The 24,827-nt window shown below is 44.5% G+C and overlaps 1 protein-coding gene across 1 annotated transcript in view; it reads left to right on the forward strand.

Moving 5' to 3' along the window:
• Positions 1–24,827, forward strand: part of HIP1R (huntingtin interacting protein 1 related) — a 227,164-nt gene that overhangs the window by 118,425 nt on the left and 83,912 nt on the right. Inside the window, exons 12-15 of the mRNA XM_077461870.1 lie at positions 5,872–5,933; positions 6,049–6,121; positions 10,761–10,944; positions 18,209–18,297. Coding sequence (XP_077317996.1) covers positions 5,872–5,933; positions 6,049–6,121; positions 10,761–10,944; positions 18,209–18,297 — 408 coding nt within the window. The remainder of the gene's footprint in view (positions 1–5,871; positions 5,934–6,048; positions 6,122–10,760; positions 10,945–18,208; positions 18,298–24,827) is intronic.

The following is a 24,827-nucleotide window of genomic DNA, read 5'->3' on the forward strand; positions in this document are numbered from 1 at the left end:
AATCCAGGCAATCGCCTCCTTAGGAGATTCAACAAAAATTGAGCTTGGCCTTTTGCTGTAACTCTGAGTTTCGTTGGATAGAGCATGGCATAGGGTAATTGTGCGATTAACATCAGTAAATCTGGCTCTGCGCCTTTGCACTTCTGCCGAGAAATATGAGTAGAAAGATACTCTGGTACCAATAGTGCTAACAGTTGCTTCCCCAGATTCAGAACCTGGGCTTCCAGGGAAACAATGTGCTTACATTTTGCACAGAAGTATTCGCCCTCGATCGGATGATCAAGGAATGCATACATGCTGCAAGATGTACACCGAGTGTAATCTCCACACCCGCTGGGCATCTTGCCTACTAATTTAATGAGGATTGGGGATTATACTCTGTCCAAATTACCTAACTACTATCTTCCTAACACTAATACTCAACAAGACAATACACAGCTACTCGCAGACCCAAATGCGCATAGACAATACACAAGTACTAACGATCCACACACACACACTACTCAGACAACCCTCAGGTACTCACAATACACAGCTACTACCTGACACTAATACTCAATACAGCCCACCTGCACTTGCAGCACTCATGTACTTACAATACACAGGTACACACACTACATAGGTACTTTGAACCCTGTTATAACCTCCTGTTTTGCACTGGTTTTTAAATCAACACTAAGTTCCAGCAAGATCAAAAATGAGCAGGCTCAAAATGATTTCTACAGAAAGGTATATAGGCCTCAAGCATCTGTGACCAATTAACCACTCCCCTTATTTAGAAGGCTGAGGGAAGGAATGAAAAGAAAAAGCCTGTTTTAAAAAGTGACAGAAAAAGGTGTTAAAAGCTGCTAGGAAAAGCCCTAAAAAGAATCTAAAAATGCAACACCGCAATCACCAGCAGTCAAAAGCAAAACTTGTTCACTCTCCACTCAAGGTCCCCACTGCTTAGCTTCTAGCATACAGGGGGGCAAAAAAGTATTTAGTCAGCCACCAATTGTGCAAGTTCTCCCACTTAAAAAAATGAGAGGTCTGTAATAGTCATCATAGGTATACCTCAACTATGAGAGACAAAATGTGGAAAGAAATCCAGACAATCACATTGTCTGATTTGGAAAGAATGTATTTGCAAATTATGGTGGAAAATAAGTATTTGGTCAATATCAAAAGTTCATCTCAATACTTTGTTATAAATTCTTTGGCAATGACAGAGGTCAAACGTTTTCTGTAAGTCTTCACAAGGTTGTCACACACTGTTGCTGGTATGTTGGCCCATTCCTCCATGCAGATCATCTCTAGAGCAGTGATGTTTTGGGGCTGTCGCTGGGCAACACCGACTTTCAACTCCCTCCAAAGGTTTTCTATGGGGTTGAGATCTGGAGACTGGCTAGGCCACTCCAGGACCTTGAAATAATTCTTGCAAAGCCACTCCTTTGTTGTGTGGGCAGTGTGTTTGGGATCATTGTCATGCTGAAAGACCCAGCCACGTTTCCTCTTCAATGCACTTGCTGATGGAGGGGGTTTGCACTCAAAAATCTCACAATACATGGCCCCATTCATTCTTTCATGTACACAGATCAGTTGTCCTGTTCCCTTTGCAGAGAAACAGCCCCAAAGCATGATGTTGCCACCCCCATGCTTCGTAGGTATGGTGTTCTTTGGTTGCAACTCGGCATTCTCTCTCCTACCAAACAGTTGTACTTTTGGTTTCATCTGACCATAGGACATTCTCCCAGTCCTCTTCTGAATCATCCAAATGCTCTCTAGCCAGCCTCAGATGGACCCGGACATGTACTGGCGTAAGCAGGTGGACACGTCTGGCACTGCAAGATCTGAGTACCTGGCGGTGTAGTGTTATTGATGATAGCCTTTGTTACGTTGGTCCCAGGTCTCTGCAGGTCATGCACTAGGTCTCCCCGTGCCGTTCTGGGATTTTTGCTCACTGCTCTTGTGATCATTTTGACCCCACAGTGTGAGATCTGGCGTGGAGCCCCAGATCGAGGGAGATTATCAGTGGTCTTGTATGTTTTCCATTTTCTAATTATTGCTCCCACAGTTGATTTCTTCACACCAAGTTGCTTGCCTATTGCAGATTCAGTCTTCCCAGCCTAGTACAGGTCTACAATTTTGTTTCTGGTGTCCTTCGACAGCTCTTTGGTCTTCACCATAGTGGAGTTTGGAGTGTGACGGCTTGAGGTTGTGGACAGGTGTCGTTTATACTGATAACAAGTTCAAACAGGTGCCATTAATAAAGGTAATGAGTGGAGCCTCTTAAAGAAGAAGATGCAGGTCTGTGAGAGCCAGAAATCTTGTAGGTGACCAAATACTTATTTTCCACCATAATTTGCAAATAAATTCTTTCAATAATCAAACAAGGTGATTGTCTGGCTTTGTTTCCACGTTTTGTCTCTCATAGTTGAGGTATACCTATGATGACAATTACAGGCCCCTCTCATCTAAAAATAGATGCAGGATCTAAAAATAGATGCAGGATCTAAAAATAGATGCAGGATCTAAAGATAGATGCAGGATCTTAAACTAGATTGAGCATCTAAAAATAGATGCAGGATCTAAAAATAGATGCAGCATCTAAAAATAGGTTGAGCATCTAAAAATAGATCCAAGATCTAAAAATAGATCCAAGATCTAAAAATAGATCCAAGATCTAAAAATCGAGCATCTAAAAACAGATCAAGCATATAAAGATAGATCCAGTATCTAAAAATAGATTGAGCATCTAAAAATAGATGCAGGATCTAAAAGTAGGTTGAGCATCTAAAAATAGATGCAGGATCTAAAAGTAGGTTGAGCATCTAAAAATAGATGCAGGATCTAAAAATAGATTGAGCATCTAAAAATATATCCAGGATCTAAAAACAGTTTGAGTATTTAAAAAGTTCCAGGATCTAATAATCGAGCATTTAAAAATAGTTACAGGATCTAAAAATAGACCGAGTATCTTAAAATAAATAAATAAAGGATCTAAAAATAGGTTGAGCATTTAAAAATTGGTTGAGCATTTAAAAACAGATTGAGCATCTAAAAATATAGATTGAGCATCTAATAATATATCCTCGATCTAAAAATAGATCATAGATCAGAGCATTTAAAAATAGTTCTAGAATCTAAAAATTGAACATCTAATAGTTTTAGCATCTAATAATATATAGCGGATCTAAAAATAGATCCAGGATCTAAAAATAGATTGAGTATATAATAATATATAGAGGATCTAAAAACAGTTTGAGCATTTAAAAATGGTTCCAGGATCTAAAAATAGACCGAGCATCTTAAAAAAAATAAAATAAAGTATCTGAAAATAGTTCTAGGATCTGAAAATAGTTCCAGGATCTGAAAATAGTTCCAGGATCTGAAAATAGATCGAGCATCTTAAAAAAATAAATAAAAAATAAAGGATCTAACAATAGGTTGAGCATCTAACAATAGGTTGAGCATCTAACAACAATAGGTTGAGCATCTAACAACAATAGGTTGAGCATCTAACAACAATAGGTTGAGCATCTAACAACAATAGGTTGAGCATCTAACAACAATAGGTTGAGCATCTAACAACAATAGGTTGAGCATCTAACAACAATAGGTCGAGCATCTAACAACAATAGGTTGAGCATCTAACAACAATAGGTTGAGCATCTAACAACAATAGGTTGAGCATCTACAAATAGATCGAGCATCTAAAAATAGACAGAGCATCTTAAAAAATAAAATAAAGGATCTAAAAATAGGTTGAGCATCTAAAAATAGATACAGGATCTAAAAATAGATTGAGCATCTAATAATGGATTGAGCATCTAAAAATAGATCCAGGATCTAAAAATAGGTTGAGCATGTAATAATTGAGCATCTACAAATAGATTGAGCATGTAAAAATAGATCCAGGATCTAAAAATAGATCCAGGATCTAAAAATAGATCGAGCATCTAAAAATAGATCGAGCATCTAAAAATAGATCGAGCATCTAAAAATAGATCGAGCATCTAAAAATAGATCCAGGATTTAAAAGTAGATACAGGATCTAAAAATAGATTGCGCATCTAAAAAATAGATCCAGGATCTAAAAAATAGATCCAGGATCTAAAAAATAGATCGAGCATCTAAAATTAGTTCTGGGATCTAAAAATAGATTGAGCATCTAAACATAGATCGAGCATCTAAAATTAGTTCCGGGATCTAAAAATAGATCGGGGATCTAAAAATAGATAGAGCATCTAAAAAAGGATCTAAAAATAGATTGAGCATCTAAAAAATAGATCCAGGATATAAAAAATAGATCCAAGATCTAAAAATATATTGAGCATCTAAATTTAGTTCTGGGATCTAAAAATAGATCCAGGATCTAAAAATAGATCGAGCATCTAAAAATAGATCCAGGATCTAAAAATAGATCGAGCATCTAAAACTGGTTCTGGGATCTAAAAATAGATTGAGCATCTAAACATAGATTGAGCATCTAAACATAGATTGAGCATCTAAACATAGATTGAGCATCTAAACATAGATTGAGCATCTAAACCTAGATTGAGCATCTAAACCTAGATTGAGCATCTAAACATAGATTGAGCATCTAAACAAAAATAGATCGGGGATCTAAAAATAGATTGAGCATCTAAAAAATAGATCCAGGATAAAAAAAATAGATCCAAGATCTAAAAATATATTGAGCATCTAAATTTAGTTCTGGGATCTAAAAATAGATCCAGGATCTAAAAATAGATTGAGCATCTAAAAATAGATTCAGGATCTAAAAATAGATTCAGGATCTAAAAATAGATCCAGGATCTAAAAATAGATCCAGGATCTAAAAATAGATCCAGGATCTAAAAATAGATCCAGCATCTAAAAATAGATCCAGCATCTAAAAATAGATCCAGTATCTAAAAATAGATTGAGCATCTAAAAAATTGATCCAGGATCTAAAAATAGATCCATGATCTAAAAAGTGAGCATCTACAAATGGATCGAGCATCTACAAATGGATCGAGCATCTACAAATGGATCGAGCATCTACAAATGGATCGAGGATCTAAAATAGATCAAGCATGTAAAAAAAGTAAAGGATCTAAAAATCCATCGAGCATCTTAAACAATTAAGGATCTAAAAATAGATTAAGCATCAAAAAATAGTTCCATGACCTAAAAATAGATTGAGGATCTAAAAATAGATCCAGGATATAAATAATAGATCGAGCATCTTAAAAAAATAAAGGATTTAAAAATTGAGCATCTAAAAATAGATCCAGGATCTTAAAATATATCACATAGTTGAGAACAGGATCTAAAAATAAGCTCAAACAGTTGATCACCAGGATCTAAAAATAGACGGCACATTTGAGACCATGATCAAAAAATAGATGTTGGTGTGGCAATCTTCCCTGCTGTAACTTTACCGGGCATTATACAAGCTTATTTGAAAAGACAGCGGTGCACATGTGCAGAAAGTTGGCCAGTTTCTGCTTAAGTCACGCTGGGCACACATGGTTCACTTTTTATTGTTCAGTCAGTAAAATGCTGTACCTATTCACCCAATCAAGATGTATGCAGAAATCCTCCCTGATGTATCATTTTGTTCTGACATTGTAACTCCCCTGCATCCAAAATGCACTGATCAGTGCTGATCAAAAAAATTTTTTACAGCAGGACTGTTTAAGTAGTTGATAGCTGGGTCAACTTTTCATGAACGTGACTGGCCATGCATGGATCTGATTTTGTGAAAATGCAATAATAGGTGTTATCCCAGTTGGGCTGCATAAGTAGAAATATATTGTATCAACTATGTTGACCACCACAGGTTTTTAAACAATCGTTCAAAAAGACATTTATACCTACCTTAAATTGATTCGCTTTTTTTCTTAGGTTGTAGAAGACATCTTTCAACAAACTTTTGGGCCTCCGAATGGTCTTGTGATAGATGATAGGTACTGATTTTATGTAAACTTCTTGTCTGTTGCTGCTCATTGACCAAAACTGTTTTTTTATTGCTTGCCTGCTGCTTTACCAGTCTTATGCCTTGTGCTTCATTTTCCTTCTAAGGGACCTTCAGATAGAAAATCTTAAAAAAGAAATTGAACTGCTTCGTTCAGAATTGGAAAAAATGAAGCTGGAGGTAAGGTTTAAAAAGCTATATCTAAACTGCTTCTAAACTAGTGGTCTAGATGTTGTTTCTTATGATGCTCTTTTAGTGCCAAATAATTTGTAGAAGATGGGTGTCTTGTATCTACAAAACAATGAACATGCAAAGAATTTGTACCACCTTCATCAAGATGGGCCATGCAAGTATATTGATATTAGTGATCCAAAATGCCTTTTTTAAATAAAATTACACAGGCTTGAAGTTACTGTTAAAAATGGATTTTGCAAACAAGTGAACCCTTATGCCACGTACACATGAGCGGAATGTCTGACAGAAAAAGTCAGACGGAAGCTTTTCATCGTATGTTCTGATCGTGTGTATGCCTCATCAGTCTTTTTTTGATGAAAATTCTGATGGTCCTAGAAATAGAACATGTTTTAAATAGTTCCGACTGAACCACTTCCTATTGGGAAAACCGCTCATCTGTATGCTGTTCCAACAGACCGAAAATGATGCATGCTCTGAAACAAGTATGAGATAAGCTATTCCTTTTTCTAGTCCCGTCGTACATGCTTTAGGTCACCGCGTTCTTAACGATCGGACTTTGGTGTGATCATGTGTATACACGACCGTTTCAGTGGAACTCTGTCAGAAAAACCTTCGGAGTTTATTCCGACAGCAAAACAGGCCGTGTGTACGTGGCATTATTATATGACTTGTTTAGGTATTTTCTGAGTCTCTTAACAAAACCAAGTTTTCAAAGTGCATGTTTGTGTAAGCTTTTTTGTAAGTCACAGTGTGACTATTAGCCTTCAGGATGTTAATGGTAGAGAACTAACAGTAAATACCTTGTTTAGACACAGTCTTTAAGTAGATGTTGCTTTTGAATAGCAACATTTTGTGTAATTTCATCATTTTTAAACTAAAGTGTATCTGAGCACCACAATCGCTGTTTAATTAGTTTTTTAGTATTCAGAGAAAGCTCATTCATCCATCCATGTTTCAATGCTTCACTTTGTTGAAAAAATTGCTTTAAAAATCACCCCCTAGCATTTCTAGCCATAGCCATCTTGAGTAAGGGCAGATGATTCTTGTAGCATTTCCTTCCTGGAATCCATCTGCCCTTAGCTTAAGAATGCAGGAAGGCAGAGCAGGAGCTGACATCCTTTCTCGACCAGGATGCCACGGCTCCCCTGTTGGGAAAGGCTGCTCCGGTGTGTTTTAAGTGCTTTATTGTGTGCATTAGGACAAGCCCCTTCACTGAATTTAGCTACCAATACACCACAAATGTGTATACAAAAGAAAACTTACAGGTACCTTTTTTTTTTTTTTTAGCCCATCTATTCACTTGCATAGTACATTGCGGTGTCATCCAAAGTTCTTTTTAAGGACTAACAGACTTAGAGCCCATTCACACAGGGGCAACTCCTGATCCGACTTCAGGTCGCCCCTAGTCGCCTCAGGTCGCCTCAGGTCGGACAACATTTAAAAATCAATGTAAGTGAATGAGAGCCGTGTTAATGCACACTACTGAAGTCGCTCCGACTTCAAAAAAGGTTCCTGTACTACTTCTATCCGACTTGTAGGCGACCGGTACCCATTGATTTCAATGGAGGTCGCCTCCAAGTCGGATCTCTGTCTATACGGAGGCGACTTTGACAGAATTATCAGCTCTCAAGAGGGCACTCCACGCCAAATTTCTGAAAAAAATTCGGCGTGGGTTCCCCCTCCGAGAGCATACCAGGCCCTTAGGTCTGGTATGGATTCCAAGGGGAACCCCCTACGCCGAAAAAACGGCGTGGGGGTCCCCCCCAGATCCACACCAGACCCTTATCCGAGCACGCTACCCGGCCGGCCAGGAAAGGGGGTGGGGACGAGCGGGCGGCCCCCCCCCTCCTGAGCCGTACCAGGCCGCGTGCCCTCAACATGGGGGGGTGCCTTGGGGGAGGGGGGGCGTGCGGCCCCCCCACCCCAAAGCACCTTGTCCCCATGTTGATGAGGACAAGGGCCTCTTCCCGACAACCCTGGCCGTTGGTTGTCGGGGTCTGCGGGCGGGGGGCTTATCGGAATCCGGGAGCCCCCTTTAATAAGGGGGCCCCCGGATACCGGCCCCCCACCCTATGTGAATGAGTATGGGGTACAATGTACCCCTACCCATTCACCTGTGAAATAAAGTACAATAAAACACACAACACAGAGAAAAAGTATTTTATTGCACAGCCGGGGGTCTTCCGTCTTCGGGGGTCTTCTCGCCGGACTCCTCCGCTATGTGTGTGTAGCTCTTTTGCCAGCGGAGGAGTCCGGCTTTCTTCCTCCCCGCCGCCGGCCTCTTCTCCCGACTTCGGGGGTCTTGTCCCCCTCTTCGGTTCTTCTGCCGGGCCACCGCGCCTGGTCCAGTGGCCCGGTCTTCTGTCGCCGTCTTCCGTTCTTCTGTCGCCGCCTTCGGTTCTTCTGCCGGGCCACCGCGCCTTCTTATAGCTCTTTTACAGGCGGTGGCCCGGTCTTCCGTCGCCGCCGCCGCCGCCGCCTTCCGTTCTTCTCCTTCTTCTTCTTCTCCTGGAGATGTTGACTCGACGAGCTCTCCGGCCACAATGCCAGGGACGCGCTCCGCTGCCTCTTATATAGGGACAATGGGGCGGTGTCACATGGGTTGATGTCACATGGGTTGGTCACATGGGTTGATGTCACATGGTGACCCCGCCCCCTTACCATGTGACATCAACCCATGTGACCAACCCATGTGACATCAACCCATGTGACACCGCCCCATTGTCCCTATATAAGAGGCAGCGGAGCGCGTCCCTGGCATTCCGGCCGGAGAGCTCGTCGAGTCAACATCTCCAGGAGAAGAAGAAGGAGAAGAACGGAAGGCGGCGGCGGCGACGGAAGACCGGGCCACCGCCTGTAAAAGAGCTATAAGAAGGCGCGGTGGCCCGGCAGAAGAACCGAAGGCGGCGACAAAAGAACGGAAGACGGCGACAGAAGACCGGGCCACCGGACCAGGCGCGGTGGCCCGGCAGAAGAACCGAAGAGGGGGACAAGACCCCCGAAGTCGGGAGAAGAGGCCGGCGGCGGGGAGGAAGAAAGCCGGACTCCTCCGCTGGCAAAAGAGCTACACACACATAGCGGAGGAGTCCGGCGAGAAGACCCCCGAAGACGGAAGACCCCCGGCTGTGCAATAAAATACTTTTTCTCTGTGTTGTGTGTTTTATTGTACTTTATTTCACAGGTGAATGGGTAGGGGTACATTGTACCCCATACTCATTCACATAGGGTGGGGGGCCGGTATCCGGGGGCCCCCTTATTAAAGGGGGCTCCCGGATTCCGATAAGCCCCCCGCCCGCAGACCCCGACAACCAACGGCCAGGGTTGTCGGGAAGAGGCCCTTGTCCTCATCAACATGGGGACAAGGTGCTTTGGGGTGGGGGGGGCCGCACGCCCCCCTCCCCCAAGGCACCCCCCCCATGTTGAGGGCACGCGGCCTGGTACGGCTCAGGAGGGGGGGGGCCGCCCGCTCGTCCCCACCCCCTTTCCTAGCCGGCCGGGTAGCGTGCTCGGATAAGGGTCTGGTGTGGATCTGGGGGGGACCCCCACGCCGTTTTTTCGGCGTAGGGGGTTCCCCTTGGAATCCATACCAGACCTAAGGACCTGGTATGCTCTCGGAGGGGGAACCCACGCCAAATTTTTTTCAGAAATTTGCCGTGGAGTTTCCCCTTGAGCTCATTCTCTGCTTGGCCGCGGCAAAAGTCGCCTGGCCTGGGGCGACTTGTAAGTCGTCCCAAGTCGCGCTTGAAGTCATCACAAGTCGTTTTGAAGTCGTCCCAAGTCGCCGCTGTCAAGTCGTGTCCAAGTAGCCTGATCAAGTCGCCTACAAGTCGTGTTGCCCCTGTGTGAATGGGCTCTTACAGTGCCTGGGTGTGAAGTGAGCCTTAGGGCCGGTTCACACTGCGAGCCGCGGCGAGGCGTCTCCGACTTCCTCGCCGCGACTTGCAGGGGGGGTCAGGGGCGACTTGCAGAGGACTTCTGCATAGAAGTCAATGCAAGTCGCCCCCGAAGTCGCCCCGAAGTAGTACAGGAACCTTTTTTCTGAGTCGGAGCGACTCGAGTCGCTCCTCTCAGAACGGTTCCATTGTACTCAATGGGGACGACTTGCGGGAGCGAGGCGAGGCGAGCCGTGTCGCCTCGCCTCGCGCCGCAGTGTGAACCGGCCCTTAGTGTCTTAGGTCTGCTTTTTTATTTATTGAACATAGATATAATTAAAACAATAATATGACATTCAAGCTTTATTATGCTAGTACAGTATTCTAATTCACAAATGTGAAAATGTATAATTATGGGTGATTGAAGCTTGTGTTATGGAATATAAGAGCAGGAAGGGAATTGGAGGGTGTGCTATCTCAAAACGTATCTGTGCACCTTTTGTGTCTGCACAATGCCATAATTAATTTGGGGTGACACAGGGCTCTCATGTCAAGGTAAGAGCAGAGAGTGATATTTGGGTCTCCATCTGTTACTTACCTCAATTCCCACTACAAATTCTGAAATTTTGTTGCTCAATAATTACCCGTGTTTTGTTGTTTTCATTCCATGACATGAGTTAAGGAATAATAATTTAGCTGTTTACATTGATGGCAATAAAATACAAAAAAAAAAAAATGTCTGCTTGTCACAGGCCCAGAAATACATCATGCAGCTGAAAGGTCAGATAAACACTTTGGAAGCTGAGGTGGAAGAGCAGCGGAAGCAAAAGCAGAAAGCCTTAGTGGACAACGAGCAGCTGCGGGATGAGCTGGAGAGACTACGGAAACTGAAGCAAGAGAGCGACAAAACTCAGGGACTGCATGTAGAAATGGAAAGTAGGTCTTTACAAACTGCCATAATATCAGAAACAGTGATGTGTTTAATCTATACAGTGCAATACATGGAAAATTGTTCAGTGTGTGTGCTGCTTATGACCTGTCTTAGCCAATTCCTGAAAACCTTCTATAAAAGCAGAAATTGAATTATACCATTGGGATTTCACTAACATCTGCCCGGAGGCTGAAATAATGCCTGGGCTAAAAATCAAATTGCCAAGATTAAGTAGCCATTTCATTACGTGTCAATGGAAGTAGAATTTTATCGTCCACAAGTGTGCATATTTTTCACACGTGACAGGTCCCAGAAGATCGCCTGTCCACTCCGGGAGTGCAGCGTAAATCGCGCATGCACCGTGTGTGCACGGCCGGGTGCCAAGAGTGGCAATGGAGGCAACGGCGGAGAGCGAGAGGAGCGACGCTCTGTTCAGCCACATCTCTGGACCATGGAACAGGTGTCTGTTCATTAAAAGTCAGCAACTACACTTTTTATAGCTGCTGACTTTTAATAAATGTAAAAAGCCTAGAACTCCACTTTAATATTGAGTATGTGTATTTTTTACTGCTCCCAAATGGAAATATTTTTCATCCTCATGTCCTAGTCTGAAAAAAAAAAAAAAGCGGGTTCAGAAGAGTGCCTGAATTTTGATCAGTTTTTGGCTGCCTCTTGTTTGACAGAAGTCAGTCATTAGATTATGTTCTATTGAGTTAGCAAAAAATATCACCTCCTTTTTGTGGATTAGGAAATCTGTTTTTTTCTTTTTATTCTTTCAGCCCACTGGCTGAAAGGAAAAAAAAATAACCACTTTTCTTTTCTTACATCAGGTGACACAGAGCCATAGTAATTACTACATGGGTTATATCGGCGTATCAGGTGCTGGACACTGGCACGCCCCTTAAGTCGTGAACTTCCCCCATATAACCCGTCCGACTACTGGGAGTCCTCAGTTTTTTCACCAGTGTCTAAGGTGTTGGGCACAAGTAAGGATGTGTTGTACTGAGCTCCACGGACAGTGAGATGAGAGCCAGCCATCCTGACCGGATCCGTTCTGATGTCTTCATAATGGACTAAATGAACAGTACCCGGGCCCCGTCATCCGAAGACACGAGGTTTTGCTTGCGAATGCTTAAAGAGCTGGGCCCTGGGATCCAGTACTTTTTGGTTGTAAGGCCAATAAAAGTTTACTGGCAGGGTCTTGTCGCAGGTCCAGGATTGTAGGTCAACCTGTGTGTTCCCTGTTTCCTGAAGGTTTCCTTTTAAGGTCTCAGAGCCTACCGTGAAGGGGGACTGTATTGAGCACTCACCATTCTGATGCTGGAAACAGCAGAATCTCCACTCTCCTCTCCTCCTAAGCCAGCTCAGACCCTCAGGTAAGAGAAAGGGGGGTCTGATCACTTCCTGGGCCCCCAGATTGGCGGTTTTTGTTTTATTTAATGCCAGCCAGCTGCCTTATTCTTCTTTTTTTTTTGTAAAAAAAAAAAATTGGCAGAGGCGGCCACTCACTTTTACCCCCCTCCCCCGCCATGATGCAGACGCTCATGCGGGAGACTTTGCTTCCTTTTTTGAAAGAGGAAGGGGGGGCCTCGTATTCCACGCAGGGGGGTCGTGGCTAACGGCGTCAGACGCCAGCCACACGCGCAGGAAGTATTTTAAAGCCCTGTAAGAGAAGCTGCTGCCTGACAGTGGAGGGACAGAGCAGAGTGGTTGCTGGTCAGGTTTGGTTGACACAGGCTTTCCCCTTTTGACAACATTGTACTGTATAGCTAGGATTAATAGCAGTTTTTGTACAGTACTATAGCCTAGCAAGTGATACTTTCTTTCGCTGGTAGTGCCTCTGCTTTGTACTGTAAGCTATGAGTGGCAAAGGGGCCAGGAACTCCTCTAAGGGGTCACAACAAACTAAAACCCTGTCCAAAAGAATGTCTTCCTTCTCTGAGAGTATTGCGGCCGGTCAGATTGAGCCGTCGGGAAGCTGTAATTGCAGTCGCTCAAGACACTTCAGCCCCTGAATATGTTACATGTGAAGTGTTGTCTTCTACCATTGCTGGTTTAGAGAAGAAACTTGATGCGATTTTATCCCTTCACAGGGGGGTTAAACGCAGCAGATCCCCATCAAGTGCTCAAGATCCTCCTCTGGAGGTTCAGGATGCCGGGGATCAGGCAGATCTTCCTAGAGATTTGGAAGATACTGGCTTATCCTCTTCTGAGGATCCTAACATGGAAGGAGTATCACTACAAGAGAGCTTGCTTGTGCACGCTATCATTAAGTTGGTTTGTTCAATTTTTTTGCTACCTGCTGCGCAGGCTTCTGATGATCCCATCTCTAAGTTAGGATCATTAAAACCTCCTCTGGCTGGGGATGCGTTTGCTATTCATGCGTGGCTAAGAAAGCTTATGTATGCAGAATAGGAACATCCGGATAAACAGTTTTATCCCCCTAAGATTCTCCAAACTGTATCCCATGGAAGGGGATTTCTATAAGAAATTGGGGTTCCAGCGGTTGATGCTGCGATTACCTCAATTAATAAGGACCTCACATGTCCGTTTGATAATGCGCTCATGTTAAGGAATCCAGCAGATAAGAAACTGAAGCACCTTTCTAAGAACCAGATGGCTTTAGCCGGTTCAGCAGTGCAGCTTGTTCTGGCCGCAATGGGTATATACCAGGCCATTAAGGAGCAGTTTGAGGAGATGCTTAAATTAAAGGATTTCCAATGGCAAAAGCTCTCTTTTACCAGTAAAGAAATTTAGACATTTCTCATTTAAGCGGGCCTCTTCTCCTGTACCAGGGACATCAGCCTCTAGGCAGTCTCGACGGCCTCAGCCATCAGGTTCAAGGGGAAAACCCCAAGGGCAGCACCAAGGTCAGAAGAGATCTTGGGGAAAGAAGCCCACAAAGCATAGTACTAAAGCCTCCTTATGAAGGGGCGCCCCCGCTCCCTCGGGTGGGGGGGAAGGCTCCTGCAATTTTTAAAGATCTGGCAGGAGCAATGTCAAGATAAGTGGGTGGCTTCTGCGGTTTCTCTAGGTTATGAACTAGAGTTCCGAGTTTTGCTGTCTCCCCATTTTCTAAGGTCACGTGTTCCCAAAGAAAGGTGAATTACATTGTCTTGGGCAGAACACAATGTTCCTTGCCTTTTTTTTTCATTCCCAGGATAGAGAATTGGCAGGTGGACTACTTGAGCCACCAACAATTATTTACAGGAGAGTGGTCTCTTCACCCCGACATCTTCCTTGCGATATGTCAAAGATGGGGCACACCGGATGTGGACCTGTTCGCGTCCAGATTCAACTACAAGGTCGACAACTTTGTGTCAAGGACAAGGGATCCGCTAGCTTGCGGAACAGATGCATTAGTCTTCCCATGGGATCAGTTTTCTCTGATCTATGCATTTCCTCCAGTTCGGCTTCTTCCGCATCTTCTTCGTAGGATCAGGCAGGAACAAAAGGAGATGATTCTAGTGGCCCCAGCGTAGCCCAGAAGGCCTTGGTTCGCCAAAATCATAAAGATGGCAGTAGGAGTTCCCTGGACTCTGCCATTACGGCCGGACCTTCTCGCGCAAGGTCCGGTATTCCATCCTACCTTTAGAGACGCTAAATTTGACGATGTCGCTATTGAGAACCACATTCTAAGGGATCGTGGGTTGTCTCCTTCAGTTATTTCTATCTTGATTAATGGCAGGAAGCCAGCTTCCAGGATCTTTTACTATAGAGTCTGTGGGTCCAGGGGTTGGCACCCCAGGAAATGTTATAGGTAGAATCCTTGATTTCCTGCAGATGGGATTAAAGATGAATCTGGCCTTGAATACCATCAAGGGCCAGATCTTGGCCTTGTCAGTGTTCTTTCAGCAGCCTTTAGCTTCTCACTCTTTAATGCGTAGCTTTGTGCAGAGGGGCAACACGGATCAGTCCTCCGATCAAGGCACCTCTAAATCCTTGGGATTTGAATTTGGTCCTGTCGGCTTTCCAAAAGCAGCCTTTTGAACCCTTACGGGATTTGGTTATTTTGACTAGAAAGATAGTCTTTCTGGTTGCCATTTCTTCTGCTAGAAGAGTATCTGAACTAGCGGCTCTATCTTGTAAGGAGCCATATCTGATTATGCATAAGGATAAGGTGGTTTTACGCCCTCATCCTAAATTCCCGCCAAAGGTGGTGACAGGTTTTCACTTAAACCAAGTTATGGTTCTTCCTTGATTCTTCCCAGAGTCTTGATCTAGGGAAGAGAGGGTGCTACATTCCCTTGATGTAGTAAGAGCGGTCAGAGTGTACTTGACCAATCCACTTGGAAATAGTGGATCGCCTTCAAGTCATTATTCAGGCTTATGGCTTAAAAAAGAAGATTCTTCCTTTTCATGTTAAGGCACACTCAACCAGGGCGATTAGTATCTCTTGGGCGGTGCATCATCAGGCCTCTGTGGCTCAGATCTGTAAGGCCGCGACATGGTCTTGAGTTCATACATTTACCAGATTTTATGGAATCGATGTTAAGGGTGATAGATGATACTGCCTTCGGGGGTGTACTGTAGGCTGCAGTATGAGGCCTCTGACTTCCTTTCTTTTTTGTTGTCTCCCCCTCTTCAGTTGCCGTTGCTATGGGGCATCTCATGTAGTAATTACTATGGCTCTGTGTTCCCTGATGTAAGAAAAGAAAATAGGATTTTTATAACAGCTTACCTGTAAAATCCTTTTCTTTGATGTACATCAGGGGACACAGGTCCCGCTCTTCTTATACACTTATATTGCTTGGCTACAAAACTGAGGACTCCCAGTAGTGGGATGGGTTATGTGGGGGAAGCTCACACCTTAAGGTGCGTGCCAGTGTCCAGCACCTGATACGCCGATATAACCCATGTAGTAATTACTACGGCTCTGTGTCCCCTGATGTACATCTAAGAAAAGGATTTTACAGGTAAGCTGTTTTAAAAATCCTATTCTTTATGGGCTGTTCTGTGAACATAATGTAATATGCAAGGGTGTCAAAGGTCTTAAACTGGCTACACATTATACAATTTTCCTTAAATATATAATATGAGGTCAGACCTAAACACTTTCAAATTGTATGCAATCAGGCAAGCCCTTGCCATGCATAGTTGAAGGTAAAGGAAGCAAAAAAAAAAATTGTATAATGTGTAGCTAGCTTTAGACTACTCTGTAGTTGCTTTCATTAAAAATACAATAGACATGCATGCTAATTTTTTTGCATGTTTTTAGTAACTCAATTGAAATTTTTTTTTTAATGTAAACTGAAGATTTTTTCTAATTACAATATTTTGAAGTTTTAAATTGGATGCAAATGATAATTTAGAGATTGGTTTACAACACTGACTTTTTTCTGCGTGTGTTCTGTCTTAGAGATTTTCTTTTACTTCCTGTCCCAGAGACACAGCAGGAAGTGAGGAGAGATCTTCTCCAAAGTGAGGTGATAACTCTTTGATTAGACAATTTTTACGCTTCACTTTTACTTTTTAATGAAAGCTTTATTGAATCCCTGATTGTATGGTAGCATTTCCAACCCTACACTGCTGAGGTATAAAGCTTACATTTGAAAGTGTATATTACCCCATTTCATATTTGTGATGTGTCTGTATTACCATGCACTTGTATTGTATCCTGTTTTCTTTGTATTGCTTCCTTTGTGTGAAATACCTGGTGATCCTGCTAGTCCCCCTGTTTTCCTATTTGAAACTGACCACACCAGGCTATGTACGCACATCCATCCAAGTGTGGTCAGTTTTCTTCTTTGCATTCTACTTGGGAGCTGAGCCTGTCTTTACTTCATTGGTCAGATGTGTGCTGACATGCCCCCTGCATAGATAATCACTGAGATGCTCAGAGTGCTGCTGTTTCTCTGTCCCCTGTAGTCTCCATCCCCACCTTTCTAAACCCCTTATGCAGCTGAAAACCGAAGGAATTTGATCATTAATAAATGATTTTTTTTTTTTTAACTCTATATACACAAATGTCTATTTTAAATGGAATTGGTTATTTTACAAGGTGAGAGTTTAATACAATACTTTAATTTATAATTTTAAAGAGCACTATCAGATTTTTCTCTTGTTGCAGAGTAACCACTCCTTAGTTGCACCAGAGATTTTCCTGTTTCTTGATGTTTTTCTTTGTTTTGTAAATATTTCAGGTCTTGTTTGACTTGAAGGAGTTAGCAGTATCTATATATTTTTGTTTGCCTCCATTTTTTAATCCTCCAAAATACTTTTTTTTTTTTTCTATAAAAGAACCACGTGTTTTAATGATTTATGTAAACTGGTCAAGATGTTCCCTTGCAATAACAAATGAAGGTTTGTTTGCTATAGTGAATCTTCGCTGAGCTTACTAAATGGGGTAAAGCTGTGTTCACTTCAGTTAACAAAACATGCGCAAAAAGAGTCCTGTTCTTTTAATTTCCCTCCCATGTGATTAGGCTCGGTGAACATACAAAATGAAAATTCACTTTGCTATTTCTTCGCCAATTTAACCCCAAAGCCTGTAGATATGTATTGCCTTCTGTTACAGTGTTGGGCTGTTTCAAAGAAAAAAAAAAGTACAGCATGGTAAACTGATACTTGATCTTAGTAGATTATATAATATAAGTTTTCACAGTTATTACCTAGTCTCTTTTCTTAATTTGGTTATTATTTTAATATGAGGATCTAAACTGTGTATTTCCACTGTATGGGAACAGAAGAAAAACAAACATCTATACTTCCCTGCCTGATACTGCAGCTATCCCCTGCTGGCTGTAAGCCCGAGACCTAAGTGATCACATGATCGCTCAGTTCCAGGCTGTGGAGGGGGGCAGAAGGGACTGGCTCAGGCTCAAGGAGCCACCCTGAGAGGCTGTGCCAGCCGTTAGTCTAGCATCTGGGTAGATCCTGACATTATTATGGGGATCCTTGCAGAGCATGGATTTGCTCTGTGACGATTCTGTGGGTCCCAGGAGAGCCCAATGGCCAGAAAAAAGCTTCAATGAAAGCCGAGAAGAGAATTTTGCGGTGAGTACAAAAACCCCATTTATTTTTTAATTATGAGCATCCATTTCTAGAAGTTTCTTTGTGAGAATGCCATTGTCTTTCTTGTTTTGTTAAGCAATGTGAATGCAATCTTTTTTTTGTAGTGGTTTGTATGTTCAATTTTTATCCAGTGACTTCATATGTGGTGTTAGAGAGATAATTAGCCCAGATAGGAGCCCTCCTGTCTGTCATTATTAGAAACATGTCTTTAGTTTTTCTTATCTCTTATTTATTTTGCCTGTATTTTGTTAACAGAGAAGGTACAAGCAACAGAAGTACGCTACAACAAATTAAAGGAAAAGCACAACGAGCTCATTAATGTCCACGCAGGACTCCTAAGAAAGGTAGGTAACAGTACTTTGTTGGTGTGTGTCATGTAAATGGTTAAGGCTAGGTTAACACATGTCCAGTGCCAATTTCCCCTTCATTTCCACTTTGAATTTCCTACGCAGCTGTTCAGTGGTTTAGCTACCATTTTTTAGATGCAGTTCAGATGCGAATTTAAAATTTAGCTTGTTGAGCAGGCCGGGAAGCCAGCCACCGCCTCCTTAACAACGGATGACTCATCAGCTGTCAGTAGGGTTACCAGTATTGCTGGCAATAATTTTTTTTTGGAAAATAAAACGCCAAAATGAAAGATTGAAAAAAAATCATACCAGACCCTTAGGTGTACAGAGTTATATATTACCTCCCTGCTACATCATCAGTCTGATGCTGCAGCTGTCCCTTGCTGGCTGTAAGCCCGAGACCTAAGTGACAACTTGGTCAGCTTATGTGCATATTTGCATCTCCCTCTACTCCTCCCCTTCTTCCCCTTCCCCCCCTTCTCTCTCCCCCCGCTCTCTCCCCCACTCCTCCCCCCGCTCTCTCCCCCGCTCTCTCCCCCACTCCTCCCCCCGCTCTCCCCCCCCGCTCTCTCCCCCACTCCCCCCCCGCTCTCTCCCCCACTCCCCCCCCGCTCTCTCCCCCAGTCCCCCCTCCGCTCTCTACCCCACTCCCCCCCCGCTCTCTCCCCCACTCCCCCCCCCCGCTCTCTCCCCCACTCCCCCCTGCTTTCTCCCCCACTCCCCCCCGCTCTCTCCCCCCTGCTCTCTCCATCCTCCCCCCAGCTCTCTCCTCCTCCCCCCCGCTCTCTCCTCCTCCCCCCCGCTCTCTCTCCCCTCCCCCCCGCTCTCTCCTCCTCCCCCCCGCTCTCTCCTCCTCCCCCCCGCTCTCTCCTCCTCCCCCCCGCTCTCTCTCTCCCCCCCTCTCTCTCTCTCCCCCCCTCTCTCTCTCCCTCTCCCCCTCTCTCTCTCCCCCTCTCTCTCTCCCCCTCTCTCTCCCTCTCTCTCTCCCTCTCTCTCTCCCTCTCTCTCTCCCTCTCTCTCTCCCTCTCTCTCTCCCTCTCTCTCTCCCTCTCTCTCTCCCTCTCTCTCCCCCTCTCTCTCTCTCTCTCTCCCTCTCTCTCTCCCTCTCTCTCCCCCTCTCTCTCTCTCCCCTCCCCCTCTCTCTCTCTCCCCTCCCCCTCTCTCTCTCCCCTCCCCCTCTCTCTCTCTCTCCCCTCCCCCTCTCTCTCTCTCTCCCCTCCCCCTCTCTCTCTCTCTCTCCCCCCCCCTCTCTCTCTCTCTCTCCCCCCCCCTCTCTCTCTCTCTCCCCTCCCCCCCTCTCTCTCTCTCTCCCCCCCCCCCTCTCTCTCTCTCTCCCCCCCCCCTCTCTCTCTCTCTCCCCTCCCCCCCTCTCCCCCTGAATGGCCACTTTCTCTCTTCTCCTTCCCACCGACATTCAGCTAAAAATAAAGCCAATGGGTTTAAGTAAATGTTGCCCCTGCCTCGCTCCAATTCAGGTTCCCTTTTCTTATGTTGCCTGGCTCCTCCCTGTGGGATCCTTCCAGACTGACTCTGTGGGTCTACTTGCTGCGGGGGCACTTAACATGAGGGAGGGACCAGGAGCACAAAAGAGGGACCTGAGAAGAGGAGGATCTGGGCTGCTCTGTGCAAATTCACTGCAGCAGAGCAGGTAAGTATAACATGTTTGTTATTTTTATAGGAAAAAAAACGAGACATTACAATCCCTTTAACTTATCTAGCACATCCAAAAGCACATTGTACGTTTAACCACTTCACATCCAGGCCAATTCTGACATTTCTCTATTTTTTGCTAGAAAATTACATAGAACCCCAAAACATTATACATGTTTTTTTTTAGCAAAGACCCTAGAGAATACAATGGCGGTCGTTGCAACTTTTTATCTCGCACGGTATTTGCGCAGCAATTTTTCAAACACGTTTTTTTTCAGAAGAAAGACAGTTTCATGCTTAAAAAAAAAAAACTGTAAAGTTAGCCCAATTTTTTGGCATTATGTGGGCTAGAATTATTGCTCTCGCTCTAATGTTCGCGGCAATACCTCACATGTGTGGTTTGAACACCGTTTTCATATGTGGGTGGGAGTTGCGTATGTGTTCGCTTCTGCGTACAAGCTCACGGGGACAGGGGCGCTTTAAATTTTTTTTTTTATTGTTAATTTTACTTTTATTTTTTTATTTTGAGACTTTAAAAAAAACAAAAAAAAATTTGATTACTTTTATTCCTATTACAAGGAATGTAAACATCACTTGTAATAGGAATATGGCATGATCGGACCTATTTACAGTGAGATGTGGGGTCAATAAGACCCCACATCTCACCTCTAGGCTGGGAAGGGAATCAAAAAAGATCATGGCTTCCCAGCCGAGGCGGCGTTATTTTGAATGCAGAGGCCGGGCGTGACGTCATAACATCACGCCCGGCCTCCGAACGATCATAGAGACTCCGGCGATCATCTGGTCCACCAGAAATCTCTATGATCATTATCCGGGGGCTGGCGGATCCTGTGTACGACTCACCGATGGAAGCAGTGAGTCGATAGAAGCACCGGAGGGCGGTCATCCCCTCCCGCCGCCCGTAAGAATGATCACAGCATCTATGATCGTTCTTATGGTGCAGGGAATCGCCGGCTGAAAATGCCGATATCTGAATGATGTCTGTAGCCTCAGGCATTATTCAGATATAACACCACAAAGCCAACGACATCATATGACGTAACCTTGGGCGCCAAGTGGTTAAAGTGTTTTGGGTAGAGTTTTTTTTTTTTTATTGCGAGGAAATTTTATATTTGTCCTGTCAGCTGTTGTATGAATCAGAACATTATGGGCAATCCTAAATTTTACAGTTTCCGGGAACATAAGTAGAGGGGAAATCTTCCAATGGGTACTGCTGTCTAAACGGGGCATTCCCCTCAATTTTTTTAGAGCTTTCTTAATTGTTCATTACAGGACACCGAAGGATACGGTGTAGAGTGGGGTTATACAGTTACATTCAGGAGATTGAACAGTGTAACTAGTTGGATCTGTGGAACACCATACCATAACCCAAATTGGGATTGGAGGTATGGCAGGAATTGGTCTGTCAAATCCAAATGAAAACATGAACAAAAAACTCCTGGTGCATAAAGCACGGTAAAACCCCTCGTGGATTTTTTGACAGGCAGACCAAAGTGCCACTGAGGCCAAGGTGGATGGTACCCGGGCCTTGTATACAAAGCACGAGGTTTTGCCTGTAATGCCTCTTTGCAGGGCTGGACCCTGGGACCCAGAGCTTTGGTCATGCTACATTACCTAAAGTTTTTTCTGGCGGGATGCTATTACAGGTCCAAGGGAGTGGAACCCCGATAAAAAGGGACCCGGTCCTTGAAAGTTTGCTAAACACAGCCCGTCGTGATGGGTGAGGTTGGATCTGTCTGTTAATTGAGCAGAAACCTGTGGCAGGGATAAGGTAAGGGAAGAGGCCTAGGAACTATAAAAAGTCCACCTATAGTTTTCTTCTTGGTGGAAAATTTTGTCCTGCCTTAAATCTCCACTAGAGGGAGTATGTGCACATATAATCTGTTGTCTTCACTTCAGCTCAGTGTCAGTCTGTGTGTGGCCGCAGCAGCTTGCACAGGGGGATTCCTCTCAAGGTAAGAGATCTGCAATGCTTTTCTCCCCCCTGAAGGGCCCAGGAGGGTTAGGGAATCAGCAATTTTTGTACCCCCACTGCAGGGGGCACGGAAGTCCCAAGTTTCACTCCACATGTGTTTTCCTCTACCTGCTTGTGTCATTGGGCTCTGCGGCATGCACGGGAAAGTTTTTTGCAAAATTAATGGGGGGCGGGGTTTGACCGAGGGGGCGGGCCCTAGGTGCCATGTAGCACACAGCGTGAAGTGAGGAGAAGCAAGCCTGGCTACACTTGAAACACAGGAACGGTGGGGCACGTAAGGACACCAAAGGGTATTCCTAACACGGAAAGGACATTTTTCCCAGCGCTAGGCTGAACTTGTATAGCGGCATTACACTGTCAGACTATGTTCAGCAAATAGTGCATTTAAATAGCGCCTCTGCTTTTGTGCTTAGGACTATGTGTAGCCAAAAAGTTACCAAAGATTTTGGCCCCAGGCGCTAGGAACTTCAGTCGTGCCTCCACACTATCACCCTCGCCTGAAATACCAGATATGGCAAGCCAGGGTGAGTCATTGGAACAAATTAGTGGTGCAGCTGCTTCCTACATCTCAGCTCCTGTATACGTAACTGAAGATGCCTTTTCCTCCGCCCTACAGGGCCTAGAGGGAAGATTAGCGGCTTTAATCTCATCCTCCATCCAAATGGACAGGAAGCGTGTTAGACCCTTTGCAAGGGGAGCAGTGGGTACAGGATGAGGTGTTACCCTTAGGCGATCAGGAGGAAAGACAAACCTATGACTACTCTGCGGAAGAAACAATGGTAGATGAACCCTTTTCAGCCTCGCAATCTGAGAAGTTGCTGATACAATCTCTTGCGGAGATGGTTCGTTCTACTTTCATGCTACCCCTAACAGAGTCTGCTGAAAGTTCAGTTTCTTCCTTGGGTTCCTTAAAACCTTCACAGCCTTTGTTTGCGTTTCCTGTCCATGCATTGCTAGAAAAGCTTATTATCCTGAATGGGATCACCCGGATAAGCATTTTCTCCCTCCAAAGAGATTGTTTTCTATCCCATGGAGGAGAAATTCACCAAAAAATTGAATGTACCAGCAGTTGACTCTGCGATTTCCATTGTGACTAAAAGTCTAACTTGTCCAGTAGACAATGGTCAAATGCTTAAAGCGGTTGTAAACCCTCTGGTGTTTTTTTTTTTTTTTTTTTTTTTTTTTTTCCCCACCTGCAAAGGAAAAGGCATAATGAGCTAGTATGCACCGCATACTAGCTCATTATGAAATACTTACCTTAGAACGAGGCCCTGACATCTGGCCCGATCCACGCAGAGGAAGCTGACATGTTCCCTCAGCGTTTCTTCCGGGTATCGCGGCTCTGGCACTGTGAGTGGCCCGAGCCGCGAACATTCAGGCTACAGGATTGTCCTGTCAGGATCCAGTCCGATAATGCCACAGCTGTGGCTTATATCAATCGCCAAGGGGGCACTAAGGGTCACGCAGCTCAGAGAGTAGAGGACCATATTCTAGCTTGGAAAAGGATGTTCCTTGCCTATCGGCAGTCTTCATTCCAGTAATAGACAATTGGCAGGCGGACTACGTGAGTAGCCAGCAGTTGTTCCCAGGGGAGTGGTCCCTTCACCCTAAAATCTTTCTGGCTATAGCCAAAGATGGGGGATCCCGGACGTAGATATTTTGGTCAATCCAGGTTCAGCATGTAGTTGGTCAACTTTTTGTCAAGGACAAGGGGTTCACTCGCATGCAAGACAGATGCGTGGTGACCCCATGGGGTCAGTTTTCGCTGAGTTAGGCTTTATTCCCTATTCAGTTGCTGCCACGGCTTCTTTGCAGGATCAAGCTGGAAAGAAAGCCGGTAATTATTGTAGCCCCAGCATGGCCCAGAAGGTCCTGGTATGCAGAAATCGTAAAGATGGCGGTGGAGGATCCATGGTCCCTTCCACTACGGCCAGACCTACTTTCACAGGGGCCGATATTCCATTCTGCCTTACAAATTCTAAGTTTGATGGTTTGGCTATTGAAGCCCACATTCTGAAAAAAACTTAGTCTCCCCGGGTCAGTGATTTCTACCTTTAATAATGAAGCCTGCTTCCAGAGTTATATATTATAGACTCTGGAGGGCTTATGTTTCCTGGTGTGAATCCAAGGGTTGCCACCCTCGGAAATATAACAAAGGTAGAATTCTTGTTTTTTTTTACAAGTACAAATTAAGCTAGCCTTGAGTACCTATTAAGGGCCAAGTCTCGGCTCTATCGGTCTTATTTCAAAGACCGCTTGCTTCGCATTCTTTGGTCCGCGGTTTTTATACAAGGGTTAATGCGGCTTATTCTGCCTGTTAGACCACCCTTGAACCCTTGGGACTTGAACTTAGTTTTTTGTCGGTATTGCAAAACAGCCCTTTGAACCATTACAGCATACCCCCTTGGGCCTTCTGACAAGGGAAATAGTGTTTCAAGTTGCTATACCCTCTGCAAAAGGGTGTCGGAGTTGGCCCCTCTTTCCTGTAAGAAGCCATATTTAAAAATTAAGGTGGTTTTAGGTTTCCACCTAATCCAAGATATTGCCCTACTGTCGGTCTGAAGGAGTGATGTTTTATTATGCTTCCAGAGGGTCCTAGGAAGGGACAGGCTTTGTCAAAATCTACTATTGCTAAGTGGCATGGCAAGTTATAATTCAGGCCTAATGGTTAAAAGGTAAGATTTCACCTTTTCGGGGAGGAGCCATGACGTAGGAGACAGGCGTCCGTCCGTCCGAGCGCCCGTCCGAGCCTCCCGAGGTCCCTGCTCTGTCTCCCTCCGCCACGCATCTCCCCATGACTCCATAGCCTGAGGCCGTGTGCTCCCGTGACGCCGCTCTGAAGCGGCCTGACTCTTCGCTCCGAGGACCAGGAACCACCCCC

Source organism: Lithobates pipiens, unplaced genomic scaffold (genome assembly GCF_037356315.1).
Source record: "Lithobates pipiens isolate NorthernLeopardFrog02 unplaced genomic scaffold, aLitPip1_a1.2 Scaffold_3, whole genome shotgun sequence".
NCBI classification, from domain to species: Eukaryota; Metazoa; Chordata; class Amphibia; order Anura; family Ranidae; genus Lithobates; species Lithobates pipiens.